Source organism: Microchirus variegatus, assembly GCF_963457635.1.
Source record: "Microchirus variegatus genome assembly, chromosome: 17".
NCBI classification, from domain to species: domain Eukaryota; kingdom Metazoa; phylum Chordata; class Actinopteri; order Pleuronectiformes; family Soleidae; genus Microchirus; species Microchirus variegatus.
Genome location: NC_139818.1, coordinates 6,980,766 through 7,001,556, shown reverse-complemented (window position 1 = coordinate 7,001,556; position 20,791 = coordinate 6,980,766). Strand labels below are relative to the sequence as shown.

At 38.9% G+C, this 20,791-nt stretch overlaps 1 protein-coding gene across 1 annotated transcript; it reads left to right on the top strand.

The window, feature by feature from the left end:
* Nucleotides 1-1,744: 1,744 nt before the first annotated feature.
* LOC310938795 (carnitine O-palmitoyltransferase 1, liver isoform-like) lies at nt 1,745-20,527 on the top strand (the record flags this gene model as incomplete). Its single annotated transcript, XM_083903414.1, has 18 exons — nt 1,745-1,885; nt 2,061-2,200; nt 3,093-3,264; nt 3,775-3,876; nt 5,561-5,698; nt 6,161-6,238; nt 6,362-6,466; nt 7,606-7,693; nt 12,707-12,902; nt 12,989-13,177; nt 14,585-14,690; nt 14,776-14,892; nt 17,349-17,513; nt 18,161-18,289; nt 18,712-18,867; nt 18,973-19,086; nt 19,663-19,755; nt 20,402-20,527. The coding sequence occupies 18 exons, from the start codon at nt 1,745-1,747 to the stop codon at nt 20,525-20,527; spliced, it is 2,355 nt and encodes a 784-aa protein (XP_083759540.1).
* Between the last annotated feature and the right edge of the window lie 264 nt (nt 20,528-20,791).

Sequence of the window (20,791 nt, the reverse complement as noted above, 5' to 3'; positions counted from 1 at the left end):
TTTGCACTAGTGTTATTTGGTAAGTGGTTGCACCCACACTCTAAATGCGTCGTTTGTGAGTGAGCTAAATGAGTTGTTTTACTATAAACACTGTTCCTGCCCCGAACTCACAGTGTACTGTTGATGCAAATACATTAAAATGTTAAGTGTTTAGTAATTAAGTTATATAATAGAAGTAATATTATACATTAATATAATATCCATTTTTTTTAGTCTATGTCCACATAGATGAGATTTATCAGGATAAAAAGCTGGACTCGTGAAAGGTTTTCTTTGGAGATGTTTGTGCTTCTCAAAGTAGAGTGACAATACACTCATATATGATAAAATATCTACTGTTTATGATCTTTTACACGATCTTAAAATACAGACATTACCTTTCATTTCAGATAATTCCTAGTTTATTTCTTTGGCTTATTTCTTAATTAAATGAAAGATATTTACGTGGAAATGCAATTGACTATAATTATGATAACATTCTGCTGTTTCACAAATAATTAGGCTCAAAATGAAAGAAGTGTCATTAAGTGACTTTTTAAACTGTAATTATATTTTATATTATATATTCATTCTTACAGTCAGTTTTTCATATAAAAATTGCAATTCAAAACAAAGCAAATAACAATTTGCAATGGCTGCAATTTAATGTATTTCTCTTTAATTTTCTATAAATTCTTAATCATAGCTTTCTGTCTACCTGGTTTTTAGATGAAAAATAAGGAATTGAACATAAACTATAACATTTTATTGTGAAGATATGTAGTATAGATGAGGTGAGGGTATGGTTATGGTTAGGGTTAGTCCAGTAGTGGGTATGGTTGAAGTTATAAGTCTCCAGGAAATGTAAGTCAATGTAATGTCCTCTGTAGTCATAGAAACTAGACTGTGTACGTGTTTGGACACACAATAAGAGCAGACATGTCCTCTAACAAGGTTGTAGTCTCGTGTCACAGTAACCTCAGGGCATTATTAGTAACCTATTTGTAGAGAAAAATCAATTCCCTTTGTGAAGAGGAGCAGGGGAACCCCATACTCGACCGAGCTGTGTCATCAGCAACCAGTCAGCTCTTTTCCATCACAATCCATCAACCTCATGCAAATGTTGCATTTCATAATCAGCCTTGACATTTCAGTTACATACTGTATGTGATCAGAGTTCACAGAGCACAAGGGCGTAATGCTCAGACCATTAGTTAACCCACCTACTTTTCAGTAATGACCCACACCTTTGAATTTAAACCATAGAAAAATAAGGAAATGGTGCTATCCTACGTGTAGGGTTGCAACAATTAATCAATTGGTAAATTAATCTTAATCAACTATTTTGGTAATCAATGATTCACTTTGAGTGTTTGGGGTTGCAGACACAATGACTACATGATAGGACATCATAATATCATTGTTATTATTGTTGCTATTATTATTATTGCATCAAAGAATTATGCTGTTTTTGGAAGACATCCACAAAGATCAAAGGAAATTCTATTTGAATGTTCATCCTAATATCATTCCCTTGGAATATCATGGTACAACCTGACCACAGCCTTAAGACCATCAGATGAGGTAGACAACAGTGTCTACAGCTGTAAGTGGCTATGCAGTAACACAGTTGTTGTGTTTTATGTTTTAGGTTTCTCCTCAATATTAATTCCTGACTTTAAATAAAGGTTATAATAATAATAATAATACTAATTTGCCCCTAGTGCTCTGTATTCTCATCCGTCTGTCTGTCTGCACAGCCATCATGGCAGAAGCCCACCAGGCGGTGGCCTTCCAGTTCACAGTCACTCCTGAGGGCATTGACCTGCAGCTGTCGCACCAGGCCCTGACTGAGATCTACCTCTCTGGTGTGCGCTCCTGGAAGAAGCGAATCATCAGACTGAAGGTATATCCTCAACTTTTAGTTGACAATTAAAACTTCTTTATGATGCAAAATGAATGGATTGACTGGATGTGGCCCACCAACATATTGAAAGACCAAAGAGCACAATATACTATACTTTCAAAAAATCACAATAATGCATGAAATTGACGCCAATCTTTCTTTTTGACACATACAGAACAGTGTGGTGACAGGTGTGTATCCTGCTAGCCCGTCCTCCTGGCTTTTTGTCGTCATAGCAATCCTGGCTACCATGTACACACGCTCTGATCCCTCCATGGGCCTCATAGCCAAGATACAGGAGCACCTGCCTGTCAGGTAACTAATCTCATGATTCTGAGAGAAACAGTAAAATTTAATGATGACGCAAATATGTTCTCTTATTGTGTGCTGTCACTGTGCCACAGAGAGGACTGTGTGCAGACATCATACAGTCATAGTTTAATTTTAATTTTAGTTTAATTTGATAATATTATTACTTTATCTTGCTGTCAGACATCATTTTCCTACTCGAAAATAAAATTTGTGATGCTTTCTAACTCACTCTAACTCACTTCTCATACTAAAGCCAGCAATTTGATATCACAGCACACAAGAATTTTTGATCAGCTTCTTTCTCTATCAGTAAGTCCAAATGTTATTTTGTGACTTTGGTTTTTAAAAATCCTTCATTTTGGATTAACCTCAGTGACACAAACACATTAAAACATGGTAGAAGTAGACCAGCAGCTCCTGTGCCCCTGTTAGCTAAAAATACAGATTTTCTCTGGACTTTGGTGCATGGGAGCATAATAAGTGGAGAACAATTCTTAGTTTACTGTAGATTTAAGATGATATTCATTTGGTTAGAAAACCCACGGACACACGGGGAGAACATGCAAACTCCATGCAGAAAGGCTCTTATTTCCACCGGGTCGCAAACCCGGGTCTTCTTGCTGCAAAGGCATGAGTGCTAACCACTACACCGACCATGTGGCCCTCCAGATATATCTATATATGAAATATCGGGGTGGTGAATCCAATATTGTGCTTCCTTAAAGATTTGCTAGCTTGAAATTTTCCGAGTCCCTGAAAATAATCCAAAAATGCTTCCTTATTTCTCCTCCCCCATCCATGTTTATGTGTTGTCGCTTTTATTCTGCCCTTCTTCATGTATTTATTTATTTATTGTGTTTTTCCTCACTTTTTTCATCTAATTCCACATCTCCAGCCAGTCGATGAGTATGCAGTGCCAGGTGGTGGTGTCAGCAGTGCTCTTCAGCACCATGCTATGGCTGTTACTCATCTTTACCATGCGCTTGTGCCTCAAGCAGCTCCTGTCCTACCACCGCTGGATGTTTGAGCAACATGGCAAAATGTCCAACACCACAAAAGTCTGGGTGGTCAGTTCTCTTATAAACCTTTTTTTTTTTACTTTTCCTCATTGATTCAGTGATGTGATATTTGGCAACCGCAGTCCATAGTTTCATATTCGATTATAATGTGTAGATTATATTCCCCACTGATTTTATCGTTTGGGACTGGGCGGTATGAGAAAATACTTAATCTCGATATAGATATACAGTATATCATGATAATAAAAAAAAATAAAAAAAAACATTCAGTGTTAATGATTTGTTATGAAGAGCAAAACACATTCACATTTAAGATTCTGAAAAATCAGAGAGCTATTAAAAAACAGTAAAAAAATCAAATTGAGTAATCGATTATCTAGTTGATGCTTAATTTAGTAATCAAGCAATGTTTGCAGCCCCAGTGCCATATTTGTGATTGACAACAACTGTGTCACTGTATAGCCACTTGTTTTATGATACTTAAAAAGCCTAAACAAGTACTTGATGAAAGACTAAAAGACAGATATTTGATTGTATATGCTTGTGTGTCTGTGCCAGGCGTTGGTGCGGATCTTCTCTGGCAGGAAGCCTCTACTCTACAGCTACCAGGGTTCATTGCCAAACCTGCCTTTGCCTGCTGTCAAGGACACTGTGAAGAGTGTAAGAACACATCACACAAAGCAGAGGAAAGAACAAAACATGCTAATGCTGTTTTCTGAGCATGCACTATCTATCTATCTATCTATCTATCTATCTATCTATCTATCTATCTATCTATCTATCTATCTATCTATCTATCTATCTATCTATCTATCTATCTATCTATCTATCTATCTATCTATCTATCTATCTATCTATCTATCTATCTATCTATCTATCCGTCGGTCTGTCTGTCTGTCTGTCTGTCTGTCTCTCTTGTCTCACTCATGGGCCCACGCACCCACACAAAGAGAAAAGTTGACATCAAACACAAAAATTATACAAGCAGACTGACACTAAGATTCTTTTCTTCTTTTCCACTGAATCAATTCCCTGAGAAATTAGACCAGGGGTGGGCAATTATTCAATTCAATTCAAATTCAAATGATATTCAGTTCAATTCAATTCAATTCAGTTCAATTCAATTACATTTTTATTTGTGTAGCGCCGAATCACAACATACATTATCTCAAGGCATTGTATATAAACAACATCATGGAGAGCAGAGCGACCCAACAATTCACACAATGAGGAAACACTGGGTGTGAATGAAGAGAAAAAAACTCCCTTTTAACAGAAGAAGAAATTGACTGACAGAACCACACTCAAAGATGTGCAGCATCTGCCTTGAGTGGTTGGGGTGAAAGGAAAATGGGGGACAGAGGATAGAAGTGGGGAACATAAAGTTGGGAGAGAAAGGACAAGAGGGAGGTGAGGTAGAAACCAGGAGCAGATATACAACAATTGACACGAGGCTGGGTAATTGACCTGGGTAATTGAATCAATTACGAAAATACGTCGATTTGCATGATGTGTGTTGGTGCATCATACTGAAGTTAGATGCCAACTTCTGTTCAAAGAATGGATGGAGAACAAGGTGAAGTAAAAAAACAAACAAAAAAAAAAACCTTGCACCTAAACTTTCGGAGGTTTTTAGACAGAGCCATGATGATGCAAGTTGGAAATGACCTATCACAGCAGCGCCACTGCTTTGTAGGAACACCTAAAGGCAAAAGCATCCCAAACATCACTGCTGAAGTGGAGCTTAAGCAACTATGAATGTGGCCAGCCATGACAAAACCTGGAACAACTAGGCCGAGGGATATTTTGAGTTATTTACAGATTCTGAAAGTTTGATTTCTAAGCTTTCCAACAATGGGTTGGGCCAATTGTGGCAGGCCACAAATATGTCATATCTTGATACACAAACCACATTTGTTCTTCACCTCCAACAAGATTGCTGCCAAGCTCAATATGTCATATCTTGCTACATATACTTGAATCGAAAATGTTATTTTTTTGGACTGTATAACAAAGATTGTCAGTGAGACTAGGCTATTTTTTGTTGCAGAATAACACCCTGTTGCAGTGTTTCATCTTGTTGCATTATTTGTAAGAGAAGATGAATCCATAAAAAATGCAATATTAATGAGACAAGTTTTTGATATTTATCTTGGGTAAATTCATTGTTATATTAATAGAGTAATAAAAGAATAATCATTAGAAGAATGGATAAATGAATTGTTCGATTAAATGACTAGTCGTAAAAATAATAATTTGATTAATCGATAGAAAAATAATTGTTAGGTGCAGCCCAACTTAATATTAGTCTTCAGCTGACCTGTGCTTTGTGTGTCTTGTTTAGTACTTGGAATCTGTGCGCCCTCTAATGGATGATGAGAAGTATGAACATATGACCAAGCTGGCAACAGAGTTTGAGAGCAGCCTTGGGAAGCGCCTGCAGTGGTACCTCAAACTCAAAGCTCTCTGGGCATCCAACTACGTAAGTGATTCACCACAACACTATAACAATACTATTGTTGTGTTACATTTGTAGATGGAAAGTACAATTTCTGAGTTCAGTTCAGTTTCCTGTTTAAGGAACTAGGATCAACCTCACCAATCCTGACCTGGGATTCCAAGATGGCTGCCACCATAATGAAATACGCTACCTTCACAGTTAAAACCACTTCTGTCGTATTTGTTTCACAGTAAATCTGTCATACACATAGCACTGTTTCATTTTTAAATGCACACATGTTTATGTGTGCAAATATAAAGAACACTGCTATCAACTGATTTTTCTAATATTGGCTAGCCTGAAATCCCTTTGCATCCATTTTTGCAAAGGGATCCATGAAGTTGGAACTTCCGAGTTTTGGTGTAAATGGAACACAGCTATTACTTAAATGTTGAATGCATTTTAGTGGTACTGTGATGGACACTAAGATTGTGTGTGTTTTAGGTTAGTGATTGGTGGGAGGAATACGTCTACTTACGGGGGCGAAGCCCAATCATGGTCAACAGCAACTACTATGGCATGGTATGTAAATCTCTCTATGTAGAATGTTCCTGTCCTCATAGCTCAGTCTCCACTGTCTTCTTTGGCATCTACTTGGACACAGATATGTAATCTTCCTGTGTCATGTGTTTCTCTTCTCCTCAGGACTTGTACGTGACACCCACACCTATCCAGGCAGCCAGGGCAGGCAACAGCATTCATGCATTCTTCCTGTACCGTCGCAAACTCAACAAAGAGGAGATAAAACCGGTGAGTGCAGCCACTACTCATCCCCAGCTTCTCCATATATTCTATTCAGACCTGGTATTAACATCCATCTTGAATGATCCAAACATGTGCAGATCACACTAAGTATACATCTGAATGCTCCCACTTTGTCCTGAATGCTCAATTCCAATCTCCAAAACATAATTGTCCATAATCCTATGCTGCATGAATGCTGATCTACCTCAGGATGCATTTGAGGTCACCCTGTCATCTGACATCCTCTCATCCCACACTTTTATTCACATCAACCAGTGCTGATATGTTGATTTATTAGTAGCCACTGTGACACTATACAACTAATGATTATTTTCATAATTGATTAATCCATCAATTTTCTCCAGTTTCCTAAACCTAAATGTTCCTTCAAGGGACATTTTTTTCAAGTTTTAAATATTCTCTTTTTTAATGGAAGTGGACAAATACTTGCTTTATGCAAATAGATTTGTTGACAAGTAATGTCAATGTCAATGACCAGTACTGATTGCTCCAAAAATATGCTGAGGAGAGCACAACTTGTTATGAATGAATCGACATGGTTAAGTGTCATGTGTTCACACAAGATGCTTCTGGGATGCATTTTGATCCCAGATTTTCAGTGAACTTTCTGTTTGTAGTCAGACCTCAGAATTACCAAGTTCAGGTTCAACGTAAAGGTTCTTCTCCTATCCTATGTGACCATACCACTGATCATGGATGTTTCTATCAGGTCTGAATGGACTTTCACTATTTGTGTCTCATTGCTATGGCAACAACATATTATTGTGTGGCGATGCAAAATGAACTGATAGCGTTATAACAGACTATGAGGCTGATTGTGTGTGTCCGATAAATCCATTAGTGTTCTTGTGTCTGGAGAGTTTATGGTACATATATGCATTTTCATTGTGTTTTGTGAGTGAAGTCATTCCCTCATGTTTACATACCTTGCTCATTCCTCACTCCCTCCTGGTGTACTTTCCTCTGCTTGCTTGATTTCTCTTTCTTTACCTCTTTGTTTTCTCTCTCTCTCTCTTAAATTCTTTTTTCCTTTGCTCAACCACTATATCATCCTCCATTGCTGTCCTCTGTTCTCCTCCCTGTGCTTTGGCTTTTGTCTTCTCTTCCTCCTCTATGTTTCCCAGAGTCGTATACCAGGCACTGTCATTCCACTGTGTGCTGCTCAGTGTGAGAGGATATTCAACACCACACGCACTCCTGGAGAGGAGACCGGTAAAGAGTCTGACATGTACACACATACATAGACACTCTCTGTGGCTAAACAATGATCCTAGCAGTGTCTGTGTACTATATGGTACATGCTTAAACATGAGCAGTTAATGGATAGCACAGGTTCTTTTAAAATGTAGTTGTCTTATCCACAGCACTGACTGCTCTGTGCACACAGCCAGGCTGCAAGGACCAGGCTGATGCCTTCTCTACATGTAGCTGGGTTTCATTAAAAACTGAGCTTTTTTGCGTGTTTTTCCCTTCCATCCACAATGACAGACTTGTGATGTACTAGAGTGCAACTGAAAAGGCGACATAATTTTATTCTGTAAGAATAAATGTCGCCACATTTCTGTGCACGTTTATCCACACACTATTTACCTGGTTACAACTACACACAGTCATGATACACCATCTGGAGGAGCAGAAGCAAATAAGTGATTCACTCCAACTTCCCCCAATGCCGACGCTGTTTTTGGACAAACTGCTGGATGGTGCGATAATGAAGAACTGGAAAAAAGTTATTGTTTTTTACAAAAACAGCAGTAGAAAATATATATTTTTTAAATGACCTGGCTACATATGGACTAGGCATGAGATGCAGTGAGAGAGTCACTGAGAGACACATTTTCAGTGAAAACATGGCTGCCTGCAGTGACACAAGGAAATAGGGTTACTTTTAAAAAAAACATTTTCTTTCGCTTTATGACATTAACTGCTCGCTTCCAAAATGGGTTAACTAAAAATAAGTAATTAAAAAATATCAATAATTATCAATTGTAACAATTTACATTCAAATATTATATAAACTAAATGTACATAAAATAGGTACTCAAATATTTTTTTTTAGAGATTTTAAAGAACCTGCCAAAATTTAAGGGTCCACTCTCTATGAATTTGTTTTGTTTCTGTATGGATTCATGTTGGAAACATTTTAAATAATTAATATACACTTTAGTCTCGTCCAATTGAGGATATTTTGAGTGGTGCATATTGTCTATCTAAAATGTCAACAAAAGGTGTAGATTTTATTAGGTGACTAAAATCTAGTCCAAAAATGTTTTCAGTGAGAGCAAATTTGCTGGATTCTGGTAAAGGTAGCAAGGACAAGCACAGACCAAAAAAACAATTTAATGTGCATTGTGAAGGATACACTGGCTTCATTGTAACATAGCATTACTTATGGATGATGAAGCACAGAGAAGATGTCTGCCACTGCATCATGGGGTAAAAACTTGTGGGGAAAGTCCATATGTGTGAGTGTGTATGGTCTGATATGTCTGCTGTACAGCAGTCCCTCATCTGTCTCATGCTTCGCTCTGGTCTCACTCAGGTCTGTCGGGGTTTATGAGAAAGTTATATTGTTAACCAGTATCTTTTCTCTTCTTTTTATACATTTCTTTTATAATTTCACCCCCAAAACTATTTTTTTCTATTCTATCCCTTCTCTCTTTCTTTCCTCTACTTTTTGTTTTATTGGCCCCTCCTTTATCTTACTTAGTGGTTGATAAGGTCTGCAGTTCCTTGCTGTTCCTATCAGTTTGAGCGGATGTTTAACACTTGTCGAATCCCCGGAGCGCAAACAGGTAGCAATTATATTTTTACATGAATGCACCCATTCCATTTTGAAATGTTGAAACCACAGTAGAAATGTGCTTCATGTTGTCACTGTGTATGATTTGTTTGACATATACAAGGTTTCTTGTTCATCCCGTGCCTGAAACCAGCATGTTCTGACAGAAGTCGCCATAAGAGGAAACAGAGATTACAACACTGCTCTTTATTCATTAATGCCTCTTCCGCAGTGTTTCCTATTAATTATCTAGACTGTAGGAATCTGCTACATCTCACTTTGTCCCACCACACCACCACCTACCATTATGGCTGGGCAATATGGCATAGAATTAAGATCTCAGATTTTCTGAGTTCAGCTTCCAGGTATCTTATCTTAACTATGGGATAGGGCAGTGAAGGATAAGGAGAAGTGAATTAATCAACAAAATCGGTTTATCACCCAGCCACACTTACCTTAGTATGAAAACCCTTGTGTTTTGCCCTGTTTCCTCTTTGTAGAGCTGTGTGTAGCTTTAGTTTTCATCGTTCTCCCTCTTACTCGTGATCAATGCTTGCACTAACGCCCACAAAGTTGCCATCATTCATGATGACAGTCAGCTTTGTATCTTCAGCTGCAGCTGTACAGTTCAAGTAGCATACCAGGCAGTTCTTTCTCTCACCTCTCTTTCACTGTTGCATGTTGCAATTAACTGTATGCATGTCCAAGTATGTGCATCCTGCTACAGCCATAGACACAATCAGTTCTGTAGGAATCACTTAACAGTATGTTTGCTTTCCATTTTTAATATTTTTTATTTTTTAAATGGCCCCATTTAGATTCATATTTGTCTTCTCTTTGACATAATTGTATTTCAAATTTCAAGATGTTTTCTCTGTTTGAATTTACTAGTCAAGTAAATGGTCAATGGTTTAGTGCTTGGTCTTGATGACCACTCAAAACTGCTTCACACTAAAGTTTTTGCCATTCACCCATTCACTCACATATTCATACGACACATCCACAGTACATGCCGTGCATTTTCGATCACATATCTTTCATACCCGTTTCCTTCTCTTGCCCAAGAACATACTGACACACTCTGAATTGCGGAGCCAGGTATCGAACCCACAACCTGAGTTGAAAGACCACTCGCTCTACTACGTGTTCTACAGCGGAATGCAAAAGTTTGGGCACCCCTGTAATTTTTCATGATTTTCCTTTATAAATCATTGGTTTTTTGGATTAGAAATAGCAGTTAAATATATCATATAGGAGACACACACAGTGATATTTGAGAAGTGAAATAAAGTTTATATGATTTACAGAAAGTGAGTAAGAATTATTTTAACAAGATTAGGCATGTGCATAAATGTAGGCACCCTTGTCATTTTATTGATTTCAATACCTTTAGCACTAATTATTGGAACTCAAAATTGGTTTGGTAATCTCAGTGACCCTTGACCTCCATACACAGGTGATCATGAGAAAGGGTATTTAAGGAGGCCAATTGTAAGTGTTTCTCGTCTTTGCATTTTCTCTGAAGAGTGGCAACATGGGAGCCTCAAAACAACTCTCAAATGATCTGAAGTCAATGATTGTTCAACATGGTTAAGGGGAAGGATACAGAAAGCTATCTCATTTAAGCTCTCAGTTTCAATTGTGAGGAGCATTGTGAGGAATTGGAAGACTACAGGCACAGTTCTAGTTAAGGCCCGAAGTGGCAGACCAAGAAAAATCTCAGATAAGCAGAAGAAGCGAAGGATGGTGAGAACAGTCACAGTCAACCCACAGACCAGCTCCAAAGACCTACAACATCATCTTGCTGCAGATGGTGTCGCTGTGCATCGTTCAACTATTCAGCGCACTTTACACAGGGAGATGCTGTATGGAAGAGTAATGCAGAAAAAGCCTTTTCTCTTGGCAAACTTGGCTTGAGGTATGCTAAAGCACATTTGGAGAAACCAGCTTCATTTTGGAATAAGGTGCTGTGGACTGATGAAACTAAAATAGAGTTATTTGGGCAAAACAAGGGGCGTTATGCATGGTGGAAAACAAACACAGCATTCCAAGAAAAACACTTGCTACCCACAGTAAAATTTGGTGACGTTCCATTATGCTGTGGGGCTGTGTGGCCAGAGCAGGGACTAGGAATTTTGTTAAAGGGTCGCATGGATTCCACTCAATATCAGCAGATTCTGGAGAACAATGTTCAGGAATGAGTGACAAAGTTGAAGTTGTGTCGGGGCTGGATCTTTCAACAAGACAACGACCCTAAACACTGCTCACAATCTACTAAGGCATTCATGCAGAGGAACAAATACAACGTTCTGAAATGGCCATCTCAGTCCCCAGACCTGAATATTATTAAATATGTGTGGTGTGATTTAAAGTGGACTGTCCATGCTTGGAAACCATCAAACCTGACTGAACTGGAGATATTTTGTAAAGAAGAATGGTCCAAAATACCTTCTGCCAGAATCCAGATTCTAATTGGAAGCTATAGGAAGCGTTTAGAGGCTGTTATTTCTGCAAAAGGAGGATGCATAAAATGTTTCTTTTGTGGTCCTAAACTTATGCACATGCCTAATTGTGTTTAATTCTTGCACACTTTCTGTAAATCATATACCTTTATTTCACTTCTCAAATATCACAATGTGTCTCCTATATGATATATTTAACTGAAATTTCTTATTCAAACAACCTATGATTTATAAAGGAAAATCATGAAAATTTAGAGGGGTGCCCAAACTTTTGCATACCACTGTATTGTGTCTATGCTCAAGCCTTTCCACTCTTTTCTTTCTGGGTTTTAGGGTTGGGAAGATGAATGTTGCCATAGTTTCCATAGGGTTTGGCTTCAAGATGTTTGAACAGTCAAAACATTACTGTGCATGGTAGGGAGAGAGATGTTACATCACCACAGTGACTCCACATCCTGACATTTGACTCTGCCAAATCCTAGTGTCAGGGACAGACAGAGTATGCAGCTTCTGCTGCACAGAATGCCATAGCAATTGCTAATTAGCACTTCCATTCCCTAGGTGGTCTTTAAAAAAAAGAAAGAACGCACAGTGAAATACATCACAGCTGATTGACATCTTGTACATTATTTTTAGTGCCTGGTTATTTAGGGAGGCTCGATGTCTTATATGATAATGGGATGTTTGAGCCAGAACTGGTATACAGTATTAAAAATGTGAGGAAATCAAAGAGAGCATAAATAGCAGAGCAGCCTGAGGGCTGTGTAGTACCTATAGATAATATAAGGTTGGATATCATTTTATTATTTAATGTCATTTAAATATCAGTGCTGATGTTGATTGTTGATGTATGCACCCAAACCAAAACAAATCAGGGGGAACATTTCTGTGCTTGCATAAACCTGCAGTAAATTAAGTGCATTTCTAATATGTTTGGGTTTCCTTGATTAAATAACAAAGTACTTTCATTTACATGTGAAGACACTGTGCAACACTGGCAGGACAGTGACTACATAGCCATATACCACAGGGGTCGGTATTTCCGTCTGTGGGTGTACCAGGCAGGCAGACTCCTGTCCCCCAGGGAGATCGAATTCCAGATCCAGAGGATCCTCGATGACCCTTCACCTCCCTCTGCAGGAGAGGCCAAACTCGGGGCTCTCACCGCTGGAGACAGGTCAGCTTGACTAGACTCAAGTGATGAAACCACACAGCCCACCACATCCTGAATGTCATTATTATTATATCTTCTATGTTACCCAGAATTCCATGGGCTAAAGCCCGGCAGACATATTTCAGCAACGGGATCAATAAACGCTCTATGGACTGCATCGAGAGAGCCGCCTTCTTCGTCACCTTGGATGATGAAGAACAAGGCATACTGGGAGACGACCCTCAGGCCAGTTTAGATCGCTATGCCAAGTCCCTGTTACATGGTAAATGTTATGACAGGTAATCATGTTCACTCTTACCCTGTGATCTAATTCATTATTTTTTGCTGTCGTGTTGTTGAACTAGTGGATTGCGGTCCATAGTCCATAGGCCCTGGAAATCATAGAAAGTTTGTGAACTAGAAAAAAACATTTTAATTTGAAAATCACCCTTAATAGACATGGGCCATTGAACATGTTTGAATTTTGTTCAAGAAATAAGTTGACATTTTGGAAAATATATACGAAACCATCTACTGTTTCATGACGTCAACTATGGTGTGGAAACCTTGCTTTCAGTTTTTCTTATATTTAAACATTGTATGTTGCAAATGACTTTTCAAAACTGATAAATGAAATATTCCAATAGCGTGGATTTTTCAACGCCAAGTCAGAAACGAGACAAGATTCGTTTACAGCATTCTGGAATACACACACAAATGGAACAGGCTAGAAAGTGTGCATCATTACGTCACTGATGGATTTCTGACCAGTTGCTCTTGAATTGTCAGCTTGGTAGAAAAATAGTGGACAATGAAACCATGCAGTGTGCAAACTGTTTTACACCATGTTTGTATGAAGAGGTTTGTCATTTCTGCTAAATAGTGTCATCAGCAGACAGTTTAGTTTGAGATTTCTGCAACTGATACCAGCATTTATGTGTTTTGCATTTTTCTTGAATTAGTATATTTATCATCTACACAGTGACAAATTAATGGTGGAAAACTGAAAATACTCAATAATTATAAGATCTGTTCAAAGTTTTGTGGGTACATTCGCTGCACTGGGGATACACAACATGCAGCCAGGGCTCATTTTAGCAACCCTTGGTGAAAGCAATATGTTGCATATAAATATAAAAGGCTTAGTCAGGACTAATGAAAAACAACAATTACACTTTTTAAATTTTTTTTAATGCTAATACTTATTTAATTCTACTCAGTGAAAAATAATTTCAGTAAACTTTTACATACTGAACCTTTTACATACTTTAACTAAGCAGTTATTTGGTCTATAAAACATAGGAAAATGCTGGGAGATGTTCCAGACTGATTTCTCCAATGTCTTGGATGTCCACAAACCAAAATGATTCAGTTTTAATGAGTTCTTTCTTTGTTATATGGAGAAAATAAATAGGAAAGTATTCACATTTAAAAAGCTGAAAAATCAGAGAGCTTGTTTTAGCTATTAAAAGAAACACAAAATAGATGATTAAAATAGTTGGTGGTTAATTTAATAATTTATTAATAATGTACTAATCGTTGCAGCCCTACATGCATTCTTGTGTAATCTCTGTGCAAAGGTAGATTGTATATTTTGCTTCCTACACATGGAGTCTTTTGTCAATGTTCAATGATGTACAACTGGAATTCAGCCTCTGGAAGATCCATCCTCAACTTAAGGAAACACTTTCGATCTTGTCTTCCAGGTGGTTTGACAAGTCCTTCTCAGTTGTTTTCTACAAGAATGGCAAGAATGGCATAAATGCAGAGCACTCATGGGCTGATGCTCCAGTGTTGGCACACTTATGGGAGGTAAGATGATGAAATTATGAAAAAGAAGGTTATACACTATAGTGGCCCTGAGAGGAGTCCCTCACTGCTCTTCGTTTCTTTACAGTATACACTAGCCACCGACTGTTTCCAGCTGGGTTACAATGCAGAGGGTCACTGCAAAGGAGATGTAGATGCATCACTACCAAAACCACAGAAGCTGAACTGGGAAATCCCTCCAGAGGTGAGTCATCCATTCCTTCCCCCATTTGGCCAAAAACACAGCTTCTTTATCCGTTGTCAGCAACATTCCGTTCTGCCTGTATCAGGTTTTTTCTCACACTTTGATGCATTTCCCAAATTATTTCAGCAGAGTAGTAAGTGTGTATATATAATAATGCCTTCTAGGTTAGGAGCAGACAGTACTCCACAATAATAAAAAAAAAAGCAATATATAATATACAAAATATAGAAATGCAAGTGAAAAAAGTACAATTAAAAGTGTGAAAAATGGAACAGGGATCAACAGGTATGCAAACACATTACACAATGAACATAAAGCAACAATATTAAGCCTCTTTTGTAGGTGTTTACATACATTATACACCTAATTAACACCTTAATTATATGCTTGCCTAAAGTGGAAGTGAGCAAAACAGGAGAACATTGCAGTGACACTCAATTTTTGCCTGTGTGTATTGAACAGAACATATTGCACATGTGTATTGAGAAGGAATATGGTCGGCTGGGTGAGTAAAGAAAAACTGAATTGTTGTAGTGCTATTTTGAGAATGTTTAGTGTTCCACGGTCGTGGACAATGAGTATGTCAATTGAATGACAAGTCATTGAGTCATTGTCTGTGAATATGATAAATATAGTCATAAAGTTGATGCAAACTATGATGAAATGAAAATGCGCAAGGCTGCAGACATCAGAAGATCTGTCCTCAAGATGACACATAAAGACTGTCTGCAGTTGAGAGTTTACAAGCAGCGGCACTGAGTGAGTGCAGTACAGAACATAGGAGCAAGTGTGTGCTCAGGAGAAATAAATGCAAAATGGATGGTGATGAAAACCCAGGTGGTAGTGACGAGAATCACACAACCACTCGACCCGAGCTTGTGCTGAAAAAAGGTTCGCATTCGCCTCATCCTTCGTGAGCGCAGGTCGCAATGTTCACTTCATTCCCTCTGATATCACGAATCACATCGCAAGCACATTTCTTGTCAAAATAATCGCAATTAGATCTTTATTTAAAATCATTCAGCCCTACTTTTGCTCATAATAAGGGTGGGTGGTGGTGGTGAGGCTCATTGGGTGCTCAGCACCCCGAAAGCGCTGACCCTAGAATCGCCCCTGTAGCAGTCCCACATCACTAGCAAGATAAATCACTGTTTTTGTTAGAATTTCAACTTCTACACTGCAAGTAAGTTTCTAGAAGGTTAAGTAAAGGTATAGAAAACCAACAGACCCAACAGGCATGACATGCATGCTGCTGATTCTGTGAAACTCAATCATTTACCGAAAGGGGGGTGTTAAAAAAAAAAAAATAGCAGTGCTAAGTTAAATTAGTGAGGACATTGATTATGTGGAAAAAAATAGGTGTTAAACAGGTGGCCCTTATTTAAGGATCAAGGCAACTGACACTGCATATGCTGGCTGTGCATTTGTTCTTGAAAAACAGAGTAAAATGGGTCATGGATCAGTTTGAGTACATCAGAACACTGGAAGAAGTCATGTTGCCGTATGCTGAAGAGGAAATGCCCTTGAAATGGGTGTTTCAACAAGACAATGACCGGAAACACAAGCAAGTGAGCAAAATCATGGCTCCAGACAAACAGAATTCAAGTAATGGAGTGGCCAGCACAATCCCCGGACCTTAATCCCATAGAAAACTTTGCCTCATGAACAGCATAAAAAATGCTGTTCATGAGGCAAAACCAAGAAATGCAGAGGAATTGTGGAACGTAGTACAATTATCCTGGGCTGCAATACCTGTTGACCGGTGCCAGAAGTTAGTCAACTCCATGTACCACAGATGTGAAGCAGTTATCAGAAACCATGGTTATGCAACTAAATATTAGTTTATGATTCTTAGGAAAGTTGAATCTTCAAGAATTTCTTAGTTTATACAGTACATTTTTGAGTTTGTAAAGAAATATGTCAACAGTGCTATTTTTTTGAACACGTCCCTTTCAGTAAATGATTCAGTTTCACAGAATCAGCAGCATGCACGTCATGCCTGTTAGGTCTGTTGGTTTATATACCTTTACTAAACCTTCTAGAAACTTAGTTGCAGTGTAGAAGTTGAAATTCTCACAAAAACAGTGATTTATCTTGCTAATGATGTGAGACTGCTATTATTTTGAAAACAACTGTATAAACAACCATGATGGAAATATGTGGCCCCTAGTTAGTACAGTACAGTATATTAAAGGAAATCAAGCTTGACACGTCAGAATGAGCTGAAACATTTCCAATGTGTTCAAAACACTGATAAATGATTGTGTTTATGATGTGGCAAGTGACTACATGATGTGGAGGTTGAACAAGTAGCTTTGAGGATTTTAATTCTGATCTGAGAAATGTAAAAAAAAAGGCCCTGTTATGACAGAACATGCATGGGGAGATTAGCATCTTACAAAAAGCACAAGTTGGTTGTGCTACTGTTAAAGCTGCAGTGTTTGTGTTTGTCTCAGTGTGAGGAGCAGATCACTCAGTCTCTGACAGTGGCCCAGGCTCTGGCCGATGATGTGGACTTCCATGTTTTATCCTTCCAAGACTTTGGCAAAGGAAGGATCAAGAGATGCCGGGTCAGTCCTGATGCCCTCATTCAAATGGCTCTTCAGCTGGCCTACTACAGGGTGAGTCTACCTCTAAAGTCTGAACCATAGCAGAAACAGATCTGAAAACAGTGACCGTATATAAAGAAGTGTAACATAACATCTTACTACGTAACGTACTGTATCTTCTCCTAGTATTCCTTGTAATACTGGGCCAAGGACAGTTGTCCAGTTGAATAGGCATAGTCCTCTCTTCCCCTCTCTCAACAGCACTGTGACTATATGCACCTGGTTTTGAATAATCCAGACCTATTTCTTGTAAACTGTCAGCCAAAGATGCAGAGATGTTCTAAAGTCAGTGTCTGCAAAAGTTACCAAGAGTGTTTAGCAGCAGTGGCTGTGCTCGGAGTGATGCAGCAGTGCTCTGCTCTTGTCTACAGACACCTTTTTCATTTAAGGCCATGTTAAATCCCTCAGGGCTAACTACTAAAACAACTATTAAAAAGACAATGTTAACATTTTCCATTGATATTGGATGCTATAATCGCTAACATTACTTTTAAAAGTCCAAGTTTCCCCTTAGCGACAACTGACTGGAAGTGAAGGAGCTGGCTTATGTTTTAGTATCAGCACACAGACTACTGTTTTAAGAGACTGCACATTTGTAATTTTTGTACATTAGATCAGGACTGTTACATATGAGGGTTGCATTTTTTTGTGTGTCGTAGAATCGCAAGACGTTCTGCCTGACGTATGAAGCCTCCATGACCCGTCTGTTCAGGGAGGGCCGCACCGAAACCGTTCGCTCCTGTACCAATGAGAGCTGTGCTTTTGTACGAGCATTGGAAGGAGGAGAGGTAAGACCATGGGAACTGTCAGGTAAAGTGTGACTGTATGTATGAGGTCCTGACACATGGTCAGCTTGATGTTTATGCTCAGATTTACCTCAGTGATGCAAATGTACCACGAGGCAGCAGTAGATTCTGCAGCTCCGATTTATTTTATTTATTTATTACTGTCTTACAGGATTGATATGATAGATGTTTTGTGTTGTACAAGCTAAACTGTGTGTTTTATTATTAATAACACATTTAGATTCAGGCCCAGCACAGCAAATGTTGTATTATAATGCAATAACAGTGAAACCTTTTATTCTAATCTATTCTATTCGATGTATTAGGGAGGTTCTCGGCACAGGGCGGACACACAACTAGTTTATGTTTTTTTTCACATAGAGTAAAGCATAGTGTCTATTTTGAATGTGTGCTTTGTCCACCAGGCAGCGGATGTGTGCAGGCTTTTGTTCCGGTCAGCGTCTGAGAAACACCAGCAGCTTTACCGCATGGCCATGACCGGAGCTGGTATTGACAGACACCTCTTCTGCCTCTACGTGGTTTCCAAATACCTTGGCGTGGAGTCTCCATTCCTGAAAGAGGTTTATGTCTCTTTATTCAGACCAGTTTGACTGCGTCTGTTTGGTCTGAATCACCTGACACAGACTTCAGTGAACTGATGTGTTGCTCTGTTGTTGCTGTTCCAGGTGTTGGCTGAACCCTGGCGTCTGTCCACCAGTCAGACTCCAGTCCAGCAGGCGGAGCTCTTTGACATTGTCAACCACCCAGAGTACATCTCCTGTGGAGGGGGCTTTGGTCCGGTCAGTGTCATGCTACATTGGCTACATTGTCACAGACTAAGTCACAACATCTAGCTACGCTAATGCTAGTTGAAAATGAAAACATTTGCGTTGTGTCTAATGAGGGTGCACAGTGTTTGAATTATGTTGGCCCTACGCTAATGTTAATCGTAGCCTCGCTAGCTTACCTTTGGAAACAAGATCGTGCTGGAGCTTGCGTATTGGTGAATGGACACCTCATCATTTCAGTATAACACCATGTTCTGCGGTGAACCGTGTGAAAATGTCTCACCCACCACGAGGACAGCCTCTTCACTCCCACCTCCCCGCCCCAGACAGCACAGCTGCTGCTGATGAACCGCTGCCTGTCTGGTGTAGCGTGATAAATCAACAAAAATTCGAATTCCTCCAAAAAATTTGAAAATCAAGGATGCACACCATCGGGCCACGCTCAACCCATATCCAAAGTCTTTCGGACTTTCTGCGATCTAACGGTCAGCGAGATATGCCTGTCAAGACAGACACACAGACGCAACTTGCTTTATAGATAGATAAGTCCTTACTGTGTTGTTTTTGCTTGTGTTTGTTGGTTTACAGGTGGCTGATGATGGTTATGGCGTGTCTTACTACATTTTGGGAGAAAACATGATTAACTTCCACATCTCGTGCAAGCACTCATGTCCAGACACTGTGAGTAGTTATTTTACCCGTCATAATTCCCTCTTTAACATATGAACACGAAACATGCAGCCACACCTATATATCATAATATTTGACAAAAAAAGAGCAGTAAAAATGTTCAATTGTGAAAAATTTTCAATCCATATCAATAATGAAACTATTATTTTAATTACTAATTAATCTACCAATGTCTTGCCCACAGACCAAAACCATTCAGTTTTGTTTTATAAACCCTAACCCTAACCCACTGTGGGATAATATAAAAAAATCTATCTTATCTTTATATGAAGCAAGGAAACCAGAAGACATTACTTGGTTATTTTAGTGGTGCAGCTTCTTTAGTTATTTTAGTGGTGCAGCTTCTTAAGTTATTTTAGTGGTGCAGCTTCTTTAGTTATTTTAGTGGTGCAGCTTCTCTTTTCTCAGATCAGGAAATTGATTAATCGACATCATTGATCATTTTGTTAATTATTTTCTCGATTAACTGATTCATCGTTTTCTGTCAATGTGCATACAGGCTTTGACACAGGTGACATTCCCTGAGTTGATGTTCAATCAAAATAGCCCTAGACATTATTTGAAGTTTGAAAACCAACATTATGTCGTTGTTGACTTTAATGGATTGCTCCTGCTTTGTTTTGTGTCTCCCTTCAAGGATGCTCATAATTTTGGAGCTCAGATCAGAAAAGCCCTTCACGACCTGATCCAGATGCTGAGCCCCAGCCCAAAAGAGCCAAACTTTACAGCACAGAGCCGACCAGAGGCTAAGAAAGACCTGTAAGTGGTTTATGTTTGAGGAAAAAAGGGAAACTGTGAAAGCCAAAATCATCCATAATGAAGTGAGGAAAGACAATTTTGTTTTGCTTCTATGTTGGGAGATTTTTATAGCCAGTAAGATGAAACATCTCCATGGAGACACTGCTATGATGGAGGTGGTGTGTGTGTGTGTGTGTGTGTGTGTGTGTGTGTGTGTGTGTGTGTGTGTGTGTGTGTGTGTGCGCACGCGCGTGTGTGTGTGCACGTGTGTGTTTGTGTGTGAAGAGAG